Source organism: Magnolia sinica, chromosome 14, assembly GCF_029962835.1.
Source record: "Magnolia sinica isolate HGM2019 chromosome 14, MsV1, whole genome shotgun sequence".
In the NCBI taxonomy this organism is placed as follows: domain Eukaryota; kingdom Viridiplantae; phylum Streptophyta; class Magnoliopsida; order Magnoliales; family Magnoliaceae; genus Magnolia; species Magnolia sinica.
Genome location: NC_080586.1, coordinates 77,311,729 through 77,336,438, shown reverse-complemented (window position 1 = coordinate 77,336,438; position 24,710 = coordinate 77,311,729). Strand labels below are relative to the sequence as shown.

The 24,710-nt window shown below is 40.7% G+C and overlaps 1 protein-coding gene across 3 annotated transcripts in view; it reads right to left on the bottom strand.

The window, feature by feature from the left end:
* The window catches only part of LOC131226291 (putative nuclear RNA export factor SDE5), a 66,623-nt gene that overhangs the window by 18,096 nt on the left and 23,817 nt on the right, over window positions 1–24,710 (bottom strand). For all 3 annotated transcript variants that reach the window (XM_058222101.1, XM_058222100.1, XM_058222099.1), the window contains 3 exons: window positions 14,427–14,498; window positions 4,555–4,625; window positions 4,081–4,325 (listed from right to left, as the gene is read on the bottom strand). In XM_058222101.1, the coding sequence (XP_058078084.1) occupies window positions 4,081–4,325; window positions 4,555–4,625; window positions 14,427–14,498 (388 nt within the window). The remainder of the gene's footprint in view (window positions 1–4,080; window positions 4,326–4,554; window positions 4,626–14,426; window positions 14,499–24,710) is intronic.

The following is a 24,710-nucleotide window of genomic DNA, read 5'->3' as shown; positions in this document are numbered from 1 at the left end:
TCTTACTAAATCATTGCAATGTTCCATAACATCTTTTTCCTTCTCGTCGTGTATTTCAGGATCCCCAGACAAAGTAAACGATTGGTGGGGGCCATGAACGTGGTGGAATTTACTTCCACGATGATACCCCCACTAGTCCTATTAGTGCTTTGTCATTAGATAGGAAATCCATGTCTAGATGGCATTGTCGTTTAGGGCATTCATCTTTATCAAGACTAAGACTTAATTTCCCTTCTATTTCTACTGTTAAACCATTATGTTATGATACTTGTGAGTTTTCTAAGCATCATAGAATTGTGTTTCCTCCTAGCTCGACTACGGCGAAGTCTAAACCTTTTGAATTGATTCGCATTTATGTTTAGGGCCCTAGGCGTGTTGATTCTATTCTAGGTTACAGATACTTCGTTTCTTTCATCGATGATCATTCTCGCCTGACATGGATTTATCTTATGAAATTCAAGCAAGGAGTTTTTGATATGTTCAACGCCTTTTACAATAAAGCCGTTAATCAATTTCAATACCCGATTAAAGTTCTTCATTTTGAAAATGGGAGTGAATATATGTCGAAAGCTTTCTTGACATTTTTGCATGATCATTAAATTTTTTTCTCAGACTTCTTGTCCAAGGACCCCTTAACAAAATGGAGTTGCCAAAAGGAAGAATAGCCATCTTCTCAAAGTTTCGCACGCGCTCCTCCTTGGTATGAATGTTCTGAAACATTTTTTAGATTATGCTCTACTTATTGTTGTCTTTCTTATTAATTGCATTCCTTCTACGATTTTACACAATAAGTCTTCCTTTAAGCTTCTCCATTCCCATGATAAAGCTTTTCACTCGTCTCCTAGAGTTTTTCGTTGTACTTGTTTTGTTAATAAACTTGATGGCAATAATGACAAGTCATCGGTCTAAAAAATGTGTCTTTCTGGAATATTCACGATCCCATAAGGGGTAGAAGTATGTGTCAGCGGATGTCGCCATAGTATGGGGATTATGGTTTTGATGGCCTATGTAGATGATATTGTCTTAGCCGGTGACAATGCCAAGGGCATTATTGCTTTCAAATCCTTTCTTCAAACGTGATTTGCTATTAAAGATTTGGGTACACTTCGCTACTTTCTTAGTATTGAAGTGGCTAGATCCATGTCTGGAATTGTTCTATTGTAGCAAAAATATGCCCTCAATTTCTAATCTGAGATTGGCATGCTTGGGTGTCAACCTGTTGCCACTCCTATGGATGTTGCTCAGAAGCTTAGCCTTGATGATGGTGAACTCTCACCTAATCCGGGCATGTATCATCGTTTAGTTGGACGCCTCATTGATTTGACAACTACACGGCTTGACCTTTCGTTTGTGGTATGCGTCATCAGTCAGTTTATGCATGCACCACGTATGGCCTATCTTTCTACTGTGTATCAGATCCTCCATTATCTTAAATTGGTTCCTTGTCGAGGCTTATGATTTCAACGACATGATCATCTTCATCTCTTTGGTTACTCTAATGTTGACTATGTCAGTAGTCTTCATGATCGTCAATCTACATTTGGCTATTGCACCTTTGTGGGTGGCAATTTGGTCACTTGGAAAAGTAAAAAGCAGTTCGTGGTTGCTCGGTCCATCGTAAAAGCTGAATATAGAGCAATGACCCATGCAACGTGTGAACTTATGTGGCTTCGCATATTGTTACAAGAGCTTGGTTATCCTCCTTCTAGTCCAATTCCTTTGTACTGCGACAATCAAGCTGTCATTAATATTGCTATCAATCCTATGTTTCATGAGCGCACCAAACATATTGAAATAGGATATCAATTCATCCATGAAAAGATGGCTACAAAAGGGAGTAGCTAGCTCATTTGTTCACTAAATCCCTCGCCCGAGATCCCTTGTATCATTTAGTGCACAGGTTGGGCATGTTTGATATCTATGATCTAACTTCGAGGGGGAGTTTTGAGATACATATGTAATTGTGAACTGCGTCTTTATTTGAGCACTTGTGTGTATATGTTTTGTATGCTCTTCTGGCGCACCATATGTACATATTGTGATGCAGGACATGAAATTAAATATGGAATGCAAAAGGTCAAGCTTGAGATTATACCACTTTTAAACAGTCACAAAATTCCACGTCCTACATACTATCAAACATTTAAAAAGGGGGAATCTAAGGGGGTCCAAGCCTACACAATTTTAGGGCTGGATCAAATAAAATTATAAGCCAAACAAGCCCAAAGGAGTAAGAATCATCCATTCTTGCATAGGATTGTTCCCAACTCAAGTGATTCAGTAAGTTTCAATTTGGGGGAAAATCTAAGGTTTGAAAATTGCGGATAATTGGGATTTGGGACTCTTTAGGGTTAGGGATTTGGATTAAGGGATTTTTTTAGTCAAAAGAGAAGGAAATAGAGGAAAAAGAGAACCTGGGATGAACCACGTGCGCTGGACAGCAGATGGGCCTGGATGCACGTGTGACAAGTCGTCTGCACGTGTGTGGGGCCCACAAAGTCGGAAACCAACTTCTAGGCTAGGATCGGCCAGGGATGGGCTGCCTCCATACCAAGTTTCTCGTCGATCCGTCGCAATGTCTGTGTGTTGTACTCCGCCGAAGTTTCAGCACCTCAGATGGGCTAGAATCTGAAAATCTGTTTGTGCACTATTGTAGGAGAAAACGTGGATGCGAAAAAGGGAGAAATAGATGGTGAAAGGGGTGTAGAGGGTGATGGAGGTGATGTGCAAGAAGATGGAGATGATTTAGAGCAGATGTGGATTCGCACCACAGTAGTTAGCCTTTCGAGGAAGGGAGGGCTTCGCACCCAATTCGATTTTTCAACCCAAAGAGAGAAGAGTAAGAAACGCAGAAATTTTTATTCATAAAAATATCATTGCCATACCTACATGGGATTGCTATATTTATAAGCAAACCCTGAACCCAAAAAAGACAGAATTACCCTTGCGCCATATGCCGCACTAATACCAAAGCTAAAGCAAATAAATACTAATCTAAGCAATCAAAGCCGTTCATGAAGTTTCTAATAACAAAAAAGTCAAAACTCAAAATCCTAGATCACCTAAAGTAGTGGGCCGCGATCATGAGATCCGATGGTAGAATCTATGTGATGATCGGTCCACTCCAATGCTCCATAACGCAGCCCCCTAATTATGAGGCTTTCCAAAGATGTCATCGTCAATCCAAATTGAAAGTGGAGCCCGCCTCCTCGAATACGTGCGTAGAGTGGGCATGTGCATGACGTCCCCATCATATTGTCTTATTTATAAATAATATGAGGGTTGTGTAGAAGTGAAAGATAAAACCCATTGCCCTAACCATTCTTTTCCACTTTTATCTCTTTCTACACCTTCCGTTCCACTCTTCCTACCCCCGATAAAAGGTTATTGTGTTGGCCCACCATGTTGTTTACATGCCATCCAACCCATCCATCATGTGCATCCCACTTGGATAAAGGGACACCCCAAATATCACGCCATTCCAAGACTCAGGCAAGCTATAGCACAAGATTTGAGGTTTTAGACATTTTTACAGTTTTCTAAGGTGATACAGAGTTCTGGATCTGGCTGATTTTTTGGGCATCCCATTTTCTTGATGCAGCACATCTGATGCATGTTTTGTATCTCTAACACACGACGATGTGTCCCCACAAAATTGACTATAAGGTATAGTGGACTGCATGGGTCATTCTCCTATGTGTATGTTGTAAATGTCACATTGTGTACAGTGCCTTAGGTACTCCTGCAGAACACCATATGCTTAAATTTATCTTTTTTGAAATTATTCTTATCTCTATGTATTTGTTCTTACCTCCCCATTGTTATAGATAAGAGATCCAGTGAGAGGGGATCTGAAGCTCTCTCATTGTTCCTTTTTAATTTCTATGAAACAGAAACATTATGATACAATATCTTTCACCCAGAAGTAGAACTGTTAAGCAACTAGTATCAACCTTCACACTTTCTGAATTCTAATATATAACCACCAAGATTCATATATTTTCTGCAACTCATATCAGAAAGATCAAGAGAAAAAATGAGAAGCTACTACACATGGTAGACAATGATAAAAGTACATACCATCTTCAGTATCATCATGGGGTTCTACAGTCTCAGGCGAAGGTTCATCAACATCATCAGTCAAAGGCGCAGTTACTACTCGACCAATTGCTTTTTTCTTCACTGCCCTTGCTGGTCGATTCTTTCTCGGTGTCTCCTCATATTTCTCAGGAACACTAAACAATGATTCTAGCACCTGCCTCGAGAGGTCATGTTTCCCCTTGTCCATGCAAGGTGATTCTGTTCCATTTCTACCCTCAGTTCCACTACATAAATACACACAAAAATAAGTACTGTCCTCTGTAATTTCAAATACAGCCACTCTCCTTGCACTAAAAAATGGAAGATTGTATAATTTATCAAAACCACTCCACAGGTTGCATAAATACAGTTTGACCAAAGTTGGTCATGTCATTTCAATTAAAGCCACTCTCCTCAGATAGTTATAATCACTCAACAATAAGCAATTTTATAAGCAAATGGAAGCAAAAATACCTTTGAGCAAAATCCTTAATCTGTAACCTTCCCTGAGATGAATGTGATTCTTTAGAGCTCTTATTCTGAACCTGTGGAGTCCCAAATGGCATGGGAAAACAAGTGCAAGAATCAGGAAGCCTACTGACGCTAATGTTTTCGAGGTCAAACATTGAAACACCATGATGGATTCTGACGCTAATGTTTTCTAGGTCAAACATTGAAACAACATCATGGATTCGACAGAGCCATCTTAATCATGCAACAACCCACAACAATAAGGACATCAGGAAGAAATGCATTACACATTATTCAAAAGTGAAATATTCCTGCAAGACATCAAGAGACCAGGGAGGCCTATAGGTTTGCTAGCAAGAGGAGAAAGTACAAGGGCTACAATGTTGGCCAGGAAATATGACCACTAAAAGTGATATTACCAGATCAAATTGTTCAAACTATAAAAACCAATTAGAAGGATTACAGGAAGAACGAAGTCCATTTGAGAGGTAGACTAGATGGGCTACTAAAATACCGAGATACTTGTATATGCTCAACACATTAATCTCAATTGGACACAATAGTTGTACTGGGTAGAGGGTACTCCGGAATCCTAAGGGAGTGTTCGATTTTTAAAGTTGTGGTGAATTTGCTGCGAAAAGGGTCATCATGACCCTTTCGCTCGTTTGACGAGTGGGAAGGCGGCGTGGGTCAGCGTCTGGGAAATGCAAATCCAATTTCCAGATATTTCGCTGAGAAATCCCAAGGCGATCCGGGCGATCTCCAGAGACTTCTCTGCGACAGGATGACAAAGACCATGGTCCGCGAAAGTATGGCGCCCATATGCAACAATCTCTATATAGTCTGTCTTCCTCTCAAACGGACGCCTCCGTCCCTCTCCAGCCTTCCTCGCGGGTACGAGCGCCCACCATCCCTACATATTGTTCCTACCATAATGCTGAGATTCGCCCTAACTGAAGCATGTTCTTCCTCATTTCAGGTATACTGTTTATCTTATATTCACCACAGTGCTTCGTCGGGAACTCGGCCGGGACATCTGGAACGTGCCACCTCATTCCCTCCCGCTCCACCACACACTCAGGTACGTCTTCTCATGGCTATGGTGATGGAAGATTGTGATGTGTGCACGACATCACAGTAGTTGTAGGGAGCCCGTGCAATCAATATAGTTGTGGGCCCACTGTGATGTGTACACAACATCAACCGTCCATTGTTTGGAAATGATCATGTTGAGGACATGAGCGGAAACAGAAGTTCGGTTGCTAACTCACGTGGGCCACACCACGGGGCTTTGTGGTGATGGAAGACACCTACCATTGAATCGTGCTCGTGGCCAATGAACCAGTTTGGACAGTTTATAAATATCTAGTCATCATTATTGGTGATGTTTTGGATGGTTTGGATGGAATATAGTTTCCAGCGTGGTGAGTGGCAGGAAAGCTTCAATGGAGGCCGTCCCACGAGGAGGTCGTTTTTTGGACTTTAGATTGTAATACCTAAAACCAGCTGGATCCACCATTCAGATGGGTCACACCAGCATGGAACAATGGAGGATGGGATGTCAAGACTAGGTTTGTGTGGGAGACTATTATAGTGTTTATCTTCCATCGAACCCGTTAATTAGGTGTAACTCACCGGATGAAGAGAACTTATTGATTCTGGGAGTTATTTTATGTTATTCCGTGTGGCCCATACCAGTTTTCTTACTCCTGCTAATATCAGTATATATGGTGAAAATAATGGTTCTCACCTTCTAGACGGAGTGGGTTTTATACATACAACACAATGGACCCCACAGAGCTTGGGTGTTTTACACGGCATGTTAAACAGGCGTTGTGGCCAACTCCAGTGCCGGAAGAGAGCCGCAAGCATACCGTGGAGACATCTATAAAACCAGCTAGTGGAACAAAATGAGATATAAAATAGGCGTTGTGGCCGACTCCAGTGCCGAAAGAGAGTTGCGAGTATACTCGCTCTTCGTAAACCAAGCTCTGTGGACCCCACCATGATGTGTGTGTTGTATCCATACCACCCAACCATTTGTAGAGATCATTGTATGGCATGAGGAAAAGACAGAGATATATCTAAAGTTAAAGTGGACCCACCACAGAAAATCGTGGGAGCAGTCGCACCCACCGTTGAAACACTTATAGTGTCCACCATGATGTATTTTTGAGATCCAAACTATTCAAAAGTTAACATAGACATAGATGAAGTGAAAACAAAAATATCAGCTTGATCAGAAACTTCTGTGGCCCCTATGAAGTTTTGAACGGTGGATGTCACTGTCCCCACAGTTTTCTATGGTGGGGTCCAGTTGAAGTATTATATCGCAATACATGAGTGTATTGGATGCAATCGTTTCTTTACATGCAGATTTTGTTACACTACCTACACTCGAGACCGCATCTGAGATTTCATCGAACATTGGGCGGAATACTTTCAGGTATGATAATACATATATTCATCACAATTGATTACGATCCGAGGGGATCAAATTACAAATGCCAATATCACCTAACGATTGACAAGTTTAACTTAGGATTGTATCGGTGCGATTGATGGGACACACATCCCTGCGTTCGTAGCATCTGTGGATAGTGTGTCTATCGAAACAGGAAAGGATACATATCACAAAATGTCCTGGCTGCTTGCAAGTTCGACATGAAGTTTGTGTATGTGTTAGCTGGGTGGGAAGGTTCCGCATCAGATGCACGTGTTTTGCATAATGCATTTACTCACTCAAGCCATCCTTTCGTAATACCCCATGGTAAACCCATGGACTTCAACCACTTTGATTGCTTTATAACAAGAGGCGATTAAGGATTGCTATTGATCGGAAATTATTTTCAATATGTAGGTAAATACTACATAGTAGATGCAGGATAAGCGCGCTCGCCCAGTTTCATGGTCCCGTATCGCGGTGTACGCTACCATCTTAATGAGTATAGTACAGGTCGAAAACCATCCAATGCTCGAGAGTTGTTCAATTATCGACATGCACAATTGCGGAATGTAAGAGAAAGATGTTTTGGAGTTTTGAAAGCCAGGTTCCCAATTCTGAAGACTGCTCCACAATATCCCATACAAACGTAATTGAAGGTAATGCTAGCTCGTTGTGTGTTACACAACTTCATAAGGACGTCAGGGGACGATGACATTGATGAGGTTGAGGGGTCGTCTAGTTGTGCTGCCGAGGGTGTGACCCCATCACATACGTCCTTGATGAAGGTCGTGTCCTTCTGAATGTCACCCCACACGAAAGAGATGAGTGGGCAAGAAAACGCAATGAAATCACGTCCAGAATGTGGAATCAAGCTCATCCAGTGAGTCAATTAAATTAGAAACCTTGTAATAATACGAACATGTGCTATCTATTTAAAATGGAATCTTTTTTGGAACTGGGTACAGTTCACATTAATTATTTAATCATGGGGTAGACCGATTTATTTATACTTACAATCTAAACTTATCTTTTATCAGATTGAGGTTGACCGAAGCGGCTCCATATCTCCAAATAGACGATTGGTACTATCTACTCCGACGAAAAATCACGTAGGATCACCATCTACTTCACCACGGAGATTGCCCAAAAAGCATAACATTAATAGTGATACTGAGGACAAGTCATATGGAGGTGTTCTTCGTTGGATGGATGACATGGATGGCATCCTAATCGACGGACTGATGGAGCTAGTCATTGCTGGTCGAAAAAGTGGTGCTGGATTTAAGATGGAATCGTTTACAGGAGTCGTGGAAAACATGAGGATGAAGTTAGGCCTCACCATCACTAATGGGAACGTAAAAAACTGCATCCATACAATGAAAAAGAACTTCTTCACTGTGAAAGATCTACAGAGTGCCCCTGGGTTTGGTTGGGACCCGGAATTAGAAATTGTCGTTGCATCAGATGAAGTGTGGATGGAATACGTTAAGGTTTAACTCTTCTGACATGTCAATTATATATTATCATACAACGTACAATGTTAGTGACAAGTTTTTTTTTTTATTGTGTGTAGTCCCATCCAGATGTTGCTCAGTTTCATGGCAAACCCATGCAAAGATTCAATGATCATGAGTTCATCTTCGGAAACGACAGGGCAACCGGTAAAGCTTGTGCCACTGGCAACTTCCCTCCCGGCACTACCACTCCTCGATGGAGAGATACGGAGGTTTCATCAAACCACACCGTTGATCTGAATGATGATATTAATATCGTATCTTCAAAAGATCTTGGCGAGGATGCACCGCATGTCCATTGGTCTCATGACAGCCATGGAGGCAACAATATTCCCCATCTGAGTCCGACACAGCATGGGAATGCCTCCGGCAACACGAATTCCACTGTTAATTCTAAAAAGAGACAAAGACCGGAGCGACCAATCGATATGATTGGGACTGGAATGGTAGATATTGGGGGCGCCATGAAATCAATTGTCAATTCAATCGACAATGGTAAGAACTTTGGTCGGATGGCAAAAATCATACCGGCTTTAGAAGAGTTGGAGGGACTCATGGCTGACGAGGTTTTATGGGACACAAAGTTACTGTCGAAAGAAGAATCATATGGGGACGCCTTCCTTAACTTTGCCAAAGAGAAGAGAATATCGTTCATCAGGATGCTGCTGAATGGGGATGGACCCCACGTATAACACTAATATTTTGACTACTTTGACTGGTTGGAATCAGTCGTTCGTATACTTTGAATTTTGGACAATTTTTTAAGTATCATATTTTTTGGACTTATATAACTTAAATATTTCTACTTGTTTTTACACCTACCTTTGGATGGCAAGTCGCAGGTTGATGGAATGTCTTCAAAACACGTGCATTATATATATATATATATATATATATATATATATATATATATATATATATATATATATATATATATATATATATATATATATATATATCTTCCTTACTTTATGCAATTTTAATATTTAATCATGGGGATGTATTGATATTATTGTAATAAATTTGTACTACATGCAGGCTTAACTGACGCGCATGTCACGGCGACACTTGCATCGATGACATATTACCCGGTCGGTCACTACTTATAATTATCGATAATCTAACGATCATTAATAACTTCTTATTTTGAACAGATGGGAAAAGTGTATGTTGTCTTTGTAGGAAGACAACCGGGGATCTATTATTTGTGAGAGGAGTGCAAAGATCAGGTCGAGGGCTACTCGCACGCTCGCTTTAGATCATTCAAGTATGCTGAGGAGGCATTTGTTGCCTGGAGCACGTTCTTGGGTGACATCGTTCCGAATCAGGCAGGCCTTGGTGTCTCCGACCAGTCCGGTTTGTACTACCTGAGTGATCTGCCTTTGCCGACGATACCAGCAGGGACACGGACAACCAACACAAGGACGTCTCATAGCTGTACTGACGTAGATCGTGACTCGCTACTGGTTTTGTACATTGTTATAGGTGTTGTTGTCCTTGTTATGGTTTTTCAGTTGATGGTCCTATACCGTTGATGTATATATGTTTGGATTTTCGAGTCGTATGCACTGTTGGAAGAACTTGTTTTTTGCTTCTTTTTTTGAATATTGGTACTGCCGAATTTTGGATGCTATACTATACTCATTAGTATACCTTATTGGACCTGCGAAAATTTGGACAGTTTATAGTTTGGACAAATATCTCACACATGCCATATTATTTGTGTTACGACCTTGGTAGAGTGGGTCGATCAGAACTGGCCGGTGAAGGTGGGCCGTGATGAACGGTCCCACTGAAATGTCGTCAACACGCAATTCACGGTCCCCTATGAAATGAAAAATCAAACATGCAGGTAGGGCCCACCCTTTTCAGCTCCCTCATCATATTCGGTTTGGCTCCCAACCGACCAATGGAATAGATATTTACACCCATCATGTTTTATGACACACCCTACTTTTTACTTTTTGGAGTTGCAATAGTACAGAAGGAGCAAAACAGGTAGGGCCCACATAAGGGGATTGGCTATTGTACCACCTTCCAGCTTTATTCAGGTTTGGATGCACCATGTTAGTGATGATCTGGCCCACTGGCGGTTTGGATGCACCATGTTAGTGATGATCTGGCCCACTAGACCGGAGGACACGTATCAAGCATTGAATACGTGCAGTACACCAAGCAACCTACTGCCGCACATACATTTCCCCAGCCAGTGGGTCAGCGTCCAAAATCAAACGCGCATTGGCCATTTGCAAGACCGCCCGGCTTTTTCGAACGAGAGAAACAATGATGATGCCTAGTTACAATACCAAGGCGTTTCCCTAAGCATGTAATAAATGCTCAGGGAGAGTGCAAACCCCTGTGAAATGAAAAATCAAACACACCCTAAAGGATGGTCATAGAAAAGTAAAATGATGATGATAGTGATGGCTGATGATAGGGATGGTGATGGTGGTGATAGAAAGAAGAAAAACAATGGGACTGTTGTAAAATGTCTTACTCCTAATATTTTCATTAAATTTAGCATGCTAGAAAGGCTAGAAACAATACTTAATTTAATGAAACTAGATAGTAGCATGTGTTAAACGTTTCGAGTAAAATTATACAACTGATGTGAATAGCATGATATGTATGGGATACTCATATTACATCCATCTCCTGCTTTTGGAAATGAGAGTTCTCTCCCCCTTACATATAACATGTCTGTATAGTATTATCCATAAATGTGAATTATAGCTTAGTCATACAGCAAATTCAGATGGGAATTATAGCTTAGCACGATACATATGGGATACTCATATTGTATTCATATCCTGGTTTTGGAAATGAGAGTTCTCTCCCCCTTATATATAACATGTCCGTATTAGTATTATCCATAAATGGGAATTATAGCTTAGTCATGTAGCAAATTCAAATGTTCTAATTTGATTGCTAGAAAACTTCATGCAGCATTAAATACAGGCAAAATGCTAACATAGTTGCCTTTATGCAGTCTATGAATACATCAATTAGACTTCAAAACCATATGCAAATTGTTACAATATCAAAAACTCAATCATAGCATAATTAAACTTACAATGCAATGGTAAAATATAAATCTCAAATTATCAAATTCCATCATTAAGTTCTTGAAACGTTAATGCTAAAAAGCCAACTAATGAAAAAAAGTCACAATAGATGTTTCGAGCAGTGTAGTTAAATGTGAGATAGGTGCACAACTCAGGCGTTTAGGCCATGCACCTCGTTAGGACCCTAGGTGAGGTGACAACTGAGAAAAGACAAGAAGCAACCCCTATGGTCACCTCAAATAAAGGGCATTTTGGAGAATTTAATACAAGGGTAGAGATCATATGAACCTCCTTTAAAAGTTTTTTACTCTATTTTCTACCAAACCTGAGGTTTATGGGAAGTACCTATTCTTTGAAAATGTTTTCGATTTAAATAAACTCATGAATCTTTTTCTTTTTTTCTATTAGCATCATAAGATCACTATATTGGATTGTTTGATGAATGATTTAACTAGCAGTTTGACGTGATCAGTTGTGTAACTTATTTGATTCCCTAGATTTTGCTTTTGGATTCCTACACTATTTGAATGGTTATGAGATGTGATTTGGTTCATTTAAATAATCATACATTAGCACCATGATTTGATTCATCTAAATTATGATTTTTCCTTTCAATGATTTTGTAGAAAATAATGACTTGATTCATTGGAATGTTTGAGTGCATGCGAGTTTCAAACAATGTTATCAAACTAATCCAAGTGTCTAATACAAGTAGTAAGTTTAAAATTAGTCAACTTTATTAAAATTAGTTTTAGAGCTAAAAATATTAAAAATAATCAAACAGTGTCTCTGCTAGAAATTCTCTTAGGAACCGGCTCTCATGAGAACCCTATGAGCACTCTGCATCATATCCAATTGGGCTACAACCAATGTTTTAAATATCGATGATATCGGCCGATATATCCCATGATATATCTTATATCCCACCTGTGCAATACGAAGCACACAGGTAGTGCTTATATATCCCACATGTTCGATCCGGTGAGCATTTTCAATTTCCGATCCCCTTTTTTGTTGAAATTATGTTAAATCAATGTCAAATGGTTACAAATCCATTGGTTCTTCGTGTTTAGCACGAAAATTTATGGAGTTGGAGATTTGATTTCAATATACATCGGTTCTTCATGTTCTCCATGTTTTTTTTTTTTTGTCAAAATTTTCCGTCAACCAGATGCCAATTGAAACTAATTTCGAAGTATTTGATGAAATAATCATCACATATACTCTAATTTTGAAATTTGAGTATAGGTGGTCTGATTTGGGAAAAATTCAAAATTTCCCCAATTTCTCCCATATTACTTGCAATGTTGCACTCCAAACATGAAATCAAGCATGTATGAGGGCTGATCTACTGATTTGTTGAGTCCTTTTCGGAAAATAAAAATCATTTTTAAATTAAAAAGTAATAAAAAAATATTATTAAAATATTTTTTTTCAAAATTTCCCTTCAACCAGCCGTCAATTGAGACTAATTTCGAAATATTTAGAAGTGTTTGATGAAATGATCACATACACTCTAAATGTTATGCATTCAATTTGAATATAGTTGTATTAGTTCAGTTAGACAGTGCACAGCTTAGGACCATATACAAAGGAAACCTATTATATGCACTTCTTTTTTGAGATGATATGATTTAAAAGTATGTATTAAGGTCTTTTTTAACAATCCCTGAAGTTTCATTGAAAAATTCAACCATTTTCTCAATGTTTCCCCATGTTTCGCAAAAAGTGCGATAAATTACCTGATACAAACGATATATCCCCTGCAATAACATATACATATCTGTACCTCAAGGATGCGATACGTAATGCGATACCAATATTTTGAACACTGGCTACAACAAGTTGGGATGGTGCACCCATCATTGATTTTCACCAAGGCCCACCTAAGTTGCAAAATAGCATGATCTTTTGCATCACCCTTCATCTAAGCCAAATGGTCCGTATGGCCAGGATTCCATATACGCATCACGTGGGATGAAATACATAAAAATTTGCAACAAGAGCCCCCAGGCAAGCACCCAAACATCATCTAGTGGCCTGAGCGTTCCAAAGGCCCTTGCACTTTGAGTGTGCCCAGTGAATTTAACCTCACCGGTTTTGAGAAAACATATTTTTGTGTGTCAAATTTGAAAAGCAAAGTAAAAAATTAACACAACCACCAACCCCCCAAAAAAAAAAAAAAACACCTTGCTTGAATTAAAAGTCAGTATCTCTTTTTTTTTTTCCCTCACTCTTTAGGTCCCAGTTTTCTGACATCTCCCTTTGCTGTTTTTCTGTTTCTTCTCTTGAATAAATTTACAACTATTCATGTAATTTAAAAAAAAGGGAGGGGGGCAAAACAAAACAAATTAAAGAGTGTCATGGGAGCTATAAACAATTAATCATCATCAGCAACAGCATAGGATTGTGCCTTCATAGAGTGGAATGGCGGAACTGGGTTCATGTAGCCGACCCCAATTAGTTGGGATAAGGATGATGATGGAGAAACAGCATAGGCTTGTCCCAGCTATTAGGGGTCAGCTTGCCATGGACAAATAAAAAGCAGGGCTAGTGAACCATTCAACGACAGTAGTTTTCATTGGCCATCATATATTGCCAGGTCACCTGCAAATAGAATTACTCAATTTTCAGGTTTCAGGTTTAATAAGATAAATTTCAAGAAAAATGTCCAAGGACATTCCTCAAGAGAACATAATAACTGGAGAACCTTATGGTGATTGTAAGGATTTTAATAACAGAAACAACATGTGGTTTATCACCAATTGGTACTTGGAATTCTCATAGGTCAAGTTTACTTTCCTCATGGCATCACCAAGTGATACCTTTTCTTGTCCAAGTCAAGCCTACCTTTCTCATAGCATCACCGGCCACACTCTTGTCCAAGGTTGTCGCTGACATGTCCAATAATCTATTCATGCTCTGCATGGCCAATACAGTAATAAATCTCTACTGGTTATTACCACAGAAAGATAACTTTCAACATCACAAAAAGTATCAAAAAAAAAAAAAAAAAAAAATTTAAAGAAACAAAGAAACTAGGAAAATGAGAGTTAAAAAAAAAAAATACATGACGTAAATACAAGATGCATATGTTCTTTTTAAAGTACCATAAAAGAAATTTAAAATAAAATTTTAAATTTAAAAAAAAAAAAGGAATTCAAAAGTGGCCAAGAGATGGATCTATTCTTAATAATTTCAAACACAGATATTGCACTTGATGAAAATTTGGAAAGAAATAAGTTACCATTACAAGTTAATTCAAGTAAGAAAAAAACATAACATAGCAGGATGTGCACAAAGAGAGGAATTTAAAAACAGGCGGGTTGAATAAACAATATAATTTATGTGCTATTGCTGTTAAAAATGTATGTGTGTGTGTGTGTTTGTGTTGTGTATTCCCAAACTTATCTTAGCATATATTTTTTACACTATTTCTGATTAGTAGTACTACAGGATGAAAGTGACTTCTAACTCATGCTACTTAATATAAATGAAGTATAAGCTTAGGATTAGGTCATCAGTTGGGGGGGCCATTCAATGAATAGCAGTGCCAAGGTTCTGGTGATAAGTGATTTTTTTAATGAAGTCAAGGTGTCCCGGCCTCATTTTGAGGCGAGACTATTCCTTGCAGATGCATACAATCACCAGCAAACCACGTGCATCAGGTAATCCCAAGAAGGGGAATCAAACTCGCGTTTGTGGGGAGCACACCCACAACGCTTGCCGTTCTCCCAAATCCTGTGCTGGTCTAGTGATTAGTGAGTTCTTCTCAATAGCAGATTATTTTGCCTTTGTTAATCATGTTGAGTAGATACGGGCCGTAATAACGGTAGTCACGGTTTCTCTTCTTCATCTTTTTCCTTCTTTTTTTGGGAAAAAAAAAAAAACATATTTAAACACCATAACAAACCATTACGCCTGCTGGGGGGGGGGGGGGGGGCGATACAGGGGCTGCAATGGCCCAGCCATTACAACCCCGTAACACATAACGGTGGCCACCATTACTGTTCACGTAACGGTCATACCGTATCAAAGTTCTACCCATTGATTGTCCTTCATTGAAGGTGTTGGATAACATATATGGATGTGCTTTTCATGGTTTTAAGACTTGAATGAGTCTGATGTGACTAAGACTCAATTGGACCCAATCCAGTTCAATACCGCAAATCAACCTCATTCAATTACTATCACTGCCAAGGTTCTTATGATAAGTGAGCTCCTCTCAAATAGTAGATTATTTTGTCTTTGACCATATGGTTATGTAAAGGCCATACCTTATCGAAGTTCTATCCATTCACTTTCCTTCATTGAAGGTGTCGGATAACATATATGGGTAAGCTTTTCATAGTCTTAAGACTTGAATGAGTCTGATGCGACGTAGACTCAATTGGACCCAATCTGGTTCAATATCACAAGTCAACCTCGTTCAATGACTATCACTACCAAGGTTCTTATGATAAGTGAGCTCCTCTCAATAGTAAATTATTTTGTGTTTGATAATTATGATGAGTAGATTCTTTATCAAAGTTTTATCCATATTGGCCTTCATTGAATGTGTTGTGTGGGTGTGCTTTTCTTGGTCTTAAGACTTGGACAAGTCTGATGAGGCTTGGACTCGGTCGGACCCAATCCAATTCGATACCATGAGTCACCTATGTGCCATGCTGGCACGTGTGGTGTGTACATGAGTTGTATTGCACACACGTGTGCATTTAGCAAAGCTATCTATCTATCTATTTGTTTGCTTGTCTCTCTATATAAGGTTTTGCCAACTTCCCCACTTTCATTAGGACATTAGCAACATCCCCAAAGCTTTTAAGGGACACATGGGACGCCCAAGCATCAATCTGAACTGCTCATTCAATAAGACCATGCGTACCAAGCAATAGTGCAAGAATCACACCAATCATATCATCGTCACCCTATGAATGAGGCCAATTTGTTCTAACCATCTGTTTTTTACGCACCATAGATTGCATGGTAAGAATCATCACACCAAAGTGCTAGCTTGGAATCATAAACAGTAGAAAACAGGATCTACTGAATAAATGGCTCAAGATGATGATTAGACTCATTCTGTTTCTCCGCTCAATCTTAACTGTCCATTTTCCATGTTATTGATAGAATGCTTAGGATCATCCAGGATCCCACATGTCACTCGAAAGCCTCCAATGAAGATGGGAACGTATGTCTGTAATGTAACAAATGTAAAGTATGTAAGGGGACCTTTATTTATCAGGGCCCACCTAAGTTGCAAAACAGCATGTATGGCTTGGATTGCATATACACAACACGTGGGATGAGTTCTTGTAGGGTTCTCACAAGAACCAGGTCCAAGGACGGATTGTTATGGGGAGATATTGGATTAGCCCTCTCTCTCTCTCTCTCTCTCTCTCTCTCTCTCTCTCTCTCTCTCTCTCTGCGTGCCCACACAAGTGGGCAAAATGAAAGCTCCTTTAATTAAAAACAGAAAGAAATGGATCACTAAACACAACGGTTTGAATCCATGAACATGGCCCCACTTGTCAAGCCAACAGGTAAATTGTTTGGACCTTTTAAAAAAACATGTAAATTGTTTCGATCAATATACACAGGCCGACGTGCCCACAAATTGATGGTTTGGATCATTGAATGAGGACCCCATGTGTAGTGTTAACATTTAAATGGTTTAGATCATTACGGATGAGCCATTGTCCAAAATATGGATGTTTTAGATCCTTGAACATGGGTTCCACATACCATGCCAACATTTTAACGGTTTGGATCAATGTACATGGGCTAATGTACCAACATGTAGATAGCTTAGCAGCCAAAACATGCAAGGGTTTCGATATACATATGGGTCATTGTGTGGCCAACTTATTGATGGCTTGAATCAATGACATTTGTAGTATCAACATGCAAACAGTTAGAGCAATGCACATGAGCCCAACATGCCAAGCTAACATGTAGATGGTTTGGATCAGCGAGCCAAGTATGGACTCCTTTAATCATTGAAAATGGGCCCACATGTAGAAGGTTTGGTTAGTCCACACCAATGTGCCAACATATAGATTGCTTGGATCACTAAACATGGACCCCACGTACCAATGACAACATGAGGACAATTCGGATCATTGAACAAGACCCCATGTACCAACATTTATATGACTTCCATCCCTAAACATGGGCCCCACATGTGACGCCAGCATTAGATAGTTTGGGTCACTAAACATTTATATGACTTCATATTTAAAGGTGACAGACTCTGCATTCCACATACCTCCCTCCGTGATTTCCTAGTTTGGGAACTTCATGGAGGAGGGGTAGTTGGTCATTTGGGGAGGGACAAGACCGTTGCCCTTGTGGAGGATAGATTTTATTGGCCAAGTTTCAAGCGAGATGTAGCCAAGATTGTTGGGCAGTGCAAGACTTGTCAACTGGCAAAGCAAATGAAGCAAAACACGGGATTGTATACACCTTTGCCAGTACCCCATGCTCTGTGGCAGGATATTAGTATGGATTTCGTGTTGGGCATACCGAAAACTATCAAGAAACACGATTCCGTATTCGTGATTGTGGACCGTTTTTCCAAAATGACCCATTTTATTCCGTGCTCAAAAATGTTGAATGCCTCCAATGTGGCTAAGCTTTTCTTTAGGGAGGTAGTGCGTTTACATGGTCTGCCTAAGACCATAGTGTTTGATCGTGATGTATGCTTTATGAGCTATTTTTTGAAGACACTATAGCACATGATGGGGACCAGGTTTCAATTTTCATCTGCCTATCACCCTCAAACATACGGTCAAACTGAAGTTGTCAATAGGAGTCTTGGAAATCTGCTTAAATGTCTTGTGGGTGATCACGTCCAAACATGGGATACCGTCATGGGATACTGTTTTGCCTATAGCCAAGTTAGCATACAATAGTTCCATCAATAGGTCTATAGGCACGAGTCCATTTGAGGTTGTGCATGGCTACAAACCTAGGAAACCTGTAGATCTCATACCTATGTCTGTGTCCCATAGGCCATCTGAGTCCGCACATGAGTTTGCATGTCATATACATGAGTTGCATAATGAGGTCAGGAAGCGAATTAATGTAAGTAATGAAAAATAGAAAACGTTTGTTAATTCTCATCGCAGGTTTCATGAATTCCAAGTAGGAGATTATGTCATGGTTCGCATGAGGCCTGACCAGTTCCCACATGGGGCTGTTAAAAAGTTACAAGTGTGTAGTGCGGGACCATACGAAATAATGCAGAAATTGGTTCCTAATACGTATGTAGTGGACCTTCCACCTACCATGGGATTTAGTTCTACTTTTAATGGGGAAGATCTAGCACAATACAAGGGTTCTGCTACTTCACCTTTTGATCCATCCACAAACCGCGACCTAGTCCCAAATCCATGGCCCTTACCAGACCAATCATCCAAGTCATTACCACATTGACCTTCCTTGCCTGCTCGAAGCGAACGGATAGAAGACATACTGGATGCACAAGTAGTTTCCACTCGACATGGAGGATTTCAGAAATTCCTTGTCAAGTGGAAGCACAGGCCGATCTTAGACAGTATATGGATTACAGAGGATGAGCTACAGCATTTAGACCCAAACATTTTGGAGCGCTACGGAAGTTTTAGTCCACTAGAGGCAAACTCTTCTCAGCTAAGGAGAGTTGATGAGGACATCACGTCACACACACCCCTATGTACGTATCAGAGGAGGCGGCGAGCCGCACCGATTTCCCTGTGGCTAGGCGAGTACCCGTGATTCTGCTGAAGACCCCATGTGCATGTGCGAGCATCTGGAAGACCCCACACTGGAAAGATGCACATGGGCTGCTTTATGGAGTGATCCAGACCGTTGGATCGGAGGGACGCAACGATCGGGTCATTGAATCACATGATCAAGCCATTGATCGTTAATCGTCCACATCAGTTTTAGACTTTATCATATTTTAGGATTTAGTTTTTAATTATTTTATATTTGGACACATTATGAGTGTTTTACTTGATTTTATTTGTACTAGGTCTATTTTCGTTAAAATTCACAAGACGGGGATTATTGTAATTTTTGAAACTTCTTGGATCTATAAAAAGAGGGGGGGCGTGTAACCTCTCTCCCATTGGATTTTGCGATTAAATATATATATATAGAGAAAAGCTCTTGCTTTCTTCTCCCATCTTCAGGCGATTTGAAGATACTTCCATGTGAGTTGGAAGGAAGATTGGTGCAATGCTAATTTTCATCAACGGAAGTGCGAGGTCTCCATCAATCCCCACACCATCTTCAATTTTTTTCCCCATCCAGGTATTTTCTTCAAGTTCTTGATTCTCTTCATCCCAGGTCTTTGTCTCCTCCCAAACCCAACCTTCTCATACCCGTCCACAATCCAAACCCTAACCGACCTAAACCCATCCTCCCACGCCACACATGTGACTGTACAGCCATACGTATGAATCCCACCCAGTGTTCGAAATATCGGTATCGCACAATGTATCGCACCCTTGAGATACAGATACGTATCGGTTATCGCACGGGATATATCGTTTGTATCGCATAGTTTATCGCACTGTTTGGGAAACATGGGGAAACATTGGGAAAATGATTGAATTTTTCAATGAAACTTTGGGAATTGTTAAAAAGGCCCTTAATACACACTTTTAAATCATAATATCTCAAAAAAAAGATGCACATAATAAATTTCCTTTGTATAGGGTCCTAAGTTATGCGGTGTTTAACTGAACTAATGCAACTATATTTAAATTGAATGCATGATATTTATAAATATATCATAGTCATGTATAAAAACACAACCAATTCATTGAAAAACCAAATAAGAACTGAAGAAGTAAAATTTGATAAATATACATATCAATGATGGGGACTAGTTGTAGTCTAGACCCACATAGAGTTGTGTGGTGACTCGTAATCATCATCTCCATCTCGACCGGGCTGGGCATAGTACTGCTGCTCCACAATTCGACAATATTGTGCCCAAGTCATAGTAGAGTGGTACCAGTTAAGATACTCCCTGACATAACGCTAGTATTCATCCTCTCCGAACTGAATCAATACGCCCATTCGTGGGTACTGTGTAATCGTCAGTCTGTAACTGATATGTATCTGGGAAGGGCACATATGAAGCTCCTTAGTATCCATATTGTTGACCATATCCATACTGCTGCTCATATCCTTGCCCATATGCAGAAGTGAACTCCTGACCAGGGTTGAAAAATGATGTGCCGTAACTGCTGGAGTCACTCGTCGCATATCCACTAGGTCCATATCCATGCACATACTGTGGCACAGAACTCGAGCTACTCTCCAGTGTTTGTGATCCAGATTCATGTTGTGGCCTATAACTCGAGCTCCCCTCCCTCGTCCATGATCCAAATCTAGAGCCACCTCGCTTGCCACGAACACTTGTGTCCCTCATGCATTTTGCTAGCAGCTCCTCCTCAAAATCTGAAAGTTTATGAGTCCTCTTTTTCTGTAGTAGCTTTTGACGCGTGTATGTTTTATTGTAAACAAGACGAGGTCGTGGTTCTCCTGGACGAGAACCATGGTCAGGGTCCTGCGTGGAATGATCGAAATTCTCCTCCCCAGTAAAAGGGCTAAGAGGCCTCTTATCCTGACTCTCACCCGTGTCGCCACCATCCCCGTCACCACCACCACCACCATCATCATCATCCTTACTGTCATCAGAGTCATCGTCACCCTTATCGCTGCCATCATCATCACCGGACTGATTTCCCACATCACTCTCTGACTCAGTCTCGGTGTCAGACAATGTTTCCCCGCCACGTGTCCCGCGTGATAGTGACGGTCGCGGGCTGCCCTCCGGACTCCTCGTTAATAGGTCGAATGCCTCATCAGGAGACCTCTGCTGCTCCACATGTTTGTCAACATCAATCCCTTATGTCTCTGCTTCTGCCGCAATATGTGGCTCTGGTCGCCCATCCGAGGTATCTAAGTCATCCGACCTAACCCACTGGTAAACTAGGTCATCCTCCGCATCCTCAGCATATGCATGCTGTCCGACCGTCATCAGGTCCAGTGGGTCTTCTTGTGCTTTTCTTCTTCCTTCCGAGCGGAGCAACCTCTCCCGTAACTTCATATTGTAGTGACAATACACTAGCTTCTGAAGCCTCTCATACCCTATTCTATTACGTTTATTTGTATGTATGAGGGAGAATGTACTTCAATTCCTTTCACAGGGTGACGAGGACACCGTCTGTGCAAGCACACGGACGGCCAGTCGTTGTAAAACCTCACAGTCAGTCCCATACATGGACCACCATTCACCTGCATATCATAAGATTCTTTCATTATCCTAGATTTTCCAAAATAATATAAAAGTTAAGTTTACTATAGTGACTCACATGGCATCATGGCGTTCCTTGACTTCACTGCAAGGTGACACCCAAACATCCCAACTGCGTCTCGGAATTTAACAATCTGTTGATGGCGTATAGCAACTAGAATAAGTATTTAATGATTGAGATGAAGATAAGGAGAATGTAAGTGTGGAACATATTTACCTCACTACCAAAGGTGCCTTTCCCCGGACAGTCGGGGAATAAGTAATCGTACACCTCATGCACAGCCCGCTTTAATGAATTATCTTCGAAGAGGTTCCGGCTATAGTGGTATTTGGGATTTAGGAAATACGTTGAAAACCAACATATACACATCAGTACAACCCTCGTTTATTATTGCATATGGGGAAAAAAAATCATATAGGTACTTACCAGCCTGATGTAGTGGGTGAGAAAGCGTCATTTCCCAACGATCGTCTATTGTTGCATGCACCCACTTATATGCATTGGGAGCTTTAACCATGATGGCCTCTTTCATCAGCTGTATAGACGGATACAACAACCCCATCGACAGATTTGTCTCATTGTCCACCATCCTCAACACCACATAAATAGGCTCTATAATACCCACAACACCACGCACTTTATCCCAAAATGAATTTCCTAGCACCAGCTCCTCGATTCTATAGGTTACTTTCGTCAATCTCTTTTTCCATTCTACGTAATCATGAGAGGCGAAAAGCTCTCGTAACCCCTGTTTGTGTTTGAGAAGGCTACTTAAGGCGATATAATTTGTGGCGAACCGCGTCGCTCCAGGGCGCACTATATCCCCACCACAACTCTCACGCATTGCGGCTAATAACCAGCTGTGGTTGTATACAAAGTTTGTGATGAGTCATGCATCAGTAATTACAGTCTTCACCGACGGCCTATCCCCGATCCCCTCCAGCATGAGATCGATGCAATGGGCTGCGCAGGGGGTCCAATACATATGATACTTGCTCTGAATATCCTTCCCCGCCTTAACAAATGCACTCCCATTATCCGTAACAAACTGCACAATATTTCTCCTCCCCACATCTTGCATGATGTTGTGCATTAGTTTGTAAATGTAATTAGAATCCTTGATCTTACTACTCGCATCTATACTCTTTAGGAACACCGCCCGTCCCCTGGAATAGACCATAAAATTTATAATCGACATCTTCGTCGATCCGGTCCAACCGTCACACATGACGGTACAGCAGTACATCTCCCATGACTGCCGATACAAATCAACGTATGTCTTCATTTCTGCATATTCATCATCCAAGTATTTCCCCATGATCTGTGCGGGTGTGGGCGGCTGCACACCCCCACCCCCACGCTGCACTTCACTTATCATATTTTTGAAGTGCGGGCTTGTAGCGGCATTTGCGAGGATTTGATCGTATATAAAAAATTTTGCTATAAATTTTTCAACTTTTTTCCTCACATCCCCTCCACTAAGCATCTCCTTTATTTTCTTTTGTGTCCCTCCTGCCTCTTTGTACATCCTCGAATCTGAAGGTAGATCCGGCACCCGCATGCTACTACTCCTGCCCATGCCCCATATTCCTCCCCGCCTACTACCCTCCCCCGATCCACCCCTAACACTCTCCCCTGGTCCACTCCCCCCTGCTCCACTCCCCCCACCACGCTCATGGATAGACCCCTCAAATCTAGGCCTACTTGTGTCCCACCTCCTATTCTGATCTCTCTCCCACTGATCCCGTATGGACTCTTGAATTGCGCGTCTGTATTCGGAATCATCATCATTATCGAGATCAACTACATCATCCTCACCTGCATATGGTGGCCACCCCAACTCCTCCCTAATCTCCCTCTCCCGCGCATGTCGTTCATCTTTTCACTTCACATTTTTTTTCAATATGGTTTTCATCTGTTCTCGCACATTCTTTGGGCACTTAGGGCAATCCACAACATTGCGATACCCTCCTGCTAAATGCTCCTTTAGGCGGGTTACCCCACCACTCCTCGATACATGGCCACATAAATCACAAATACTCCCGAATCGATTATCAGGAATGGGCCGACCGTACGTCCACCCTATATCAGGTTGTCTCCCTCCTCTTCCTCCCGACATATTTTACCTATAAAATAATATTTTATCTATCCATTGAGATTGGATAGTGTCAAAATTAGATAGATCCACCACTCAGATGGGCCACACCACATGGAATAATGAGATTTGATGCCAACAATAAGTTAATAATTAGGGGTCATCCAATTAGTGGTCATCATTTGAACACTAATTAGACTGAGTGTACGCTGCCCATTAGATCTAGACCATCCATTGTGTGGCTGTATACACCATCTGGATCATGCCTATGTGTTGCCCATCAGATGTGAACTATCCATGTAGCTGCACAAGCAATCTGGATTGCGTACTGAGTTACTCAGTACGCTTTTGTTGTACTGAGTAAACTCAGTTGGGCCCACTGTTAATGTATGTGATTTATCCACACCGTCCATCCATTTTTACTGATAATTTTAGGGGTTGATACCAAAATTGAAGTAAATCCAAAGCTCAAGTGGACCATTACACAGGAAACAGTGTGGAATAATGATTTCCACCGTTGAAACCTTCCTAGGGTCCTAATTAATTTTTATTTGTCATCCAACATGTTCATAAGATCACAAAGACATGGATGAAGAGAAAATACAAACATCAGCTTGATCCAAAACTTCTTTGGCCTCCAAAAACATTTTCAATGGTAGAGGTTCAATCAAACTGTTTCCTGTAGTGTGGTCCACTTGAGATTTTAATTTGCTTCATTTTTGGAAT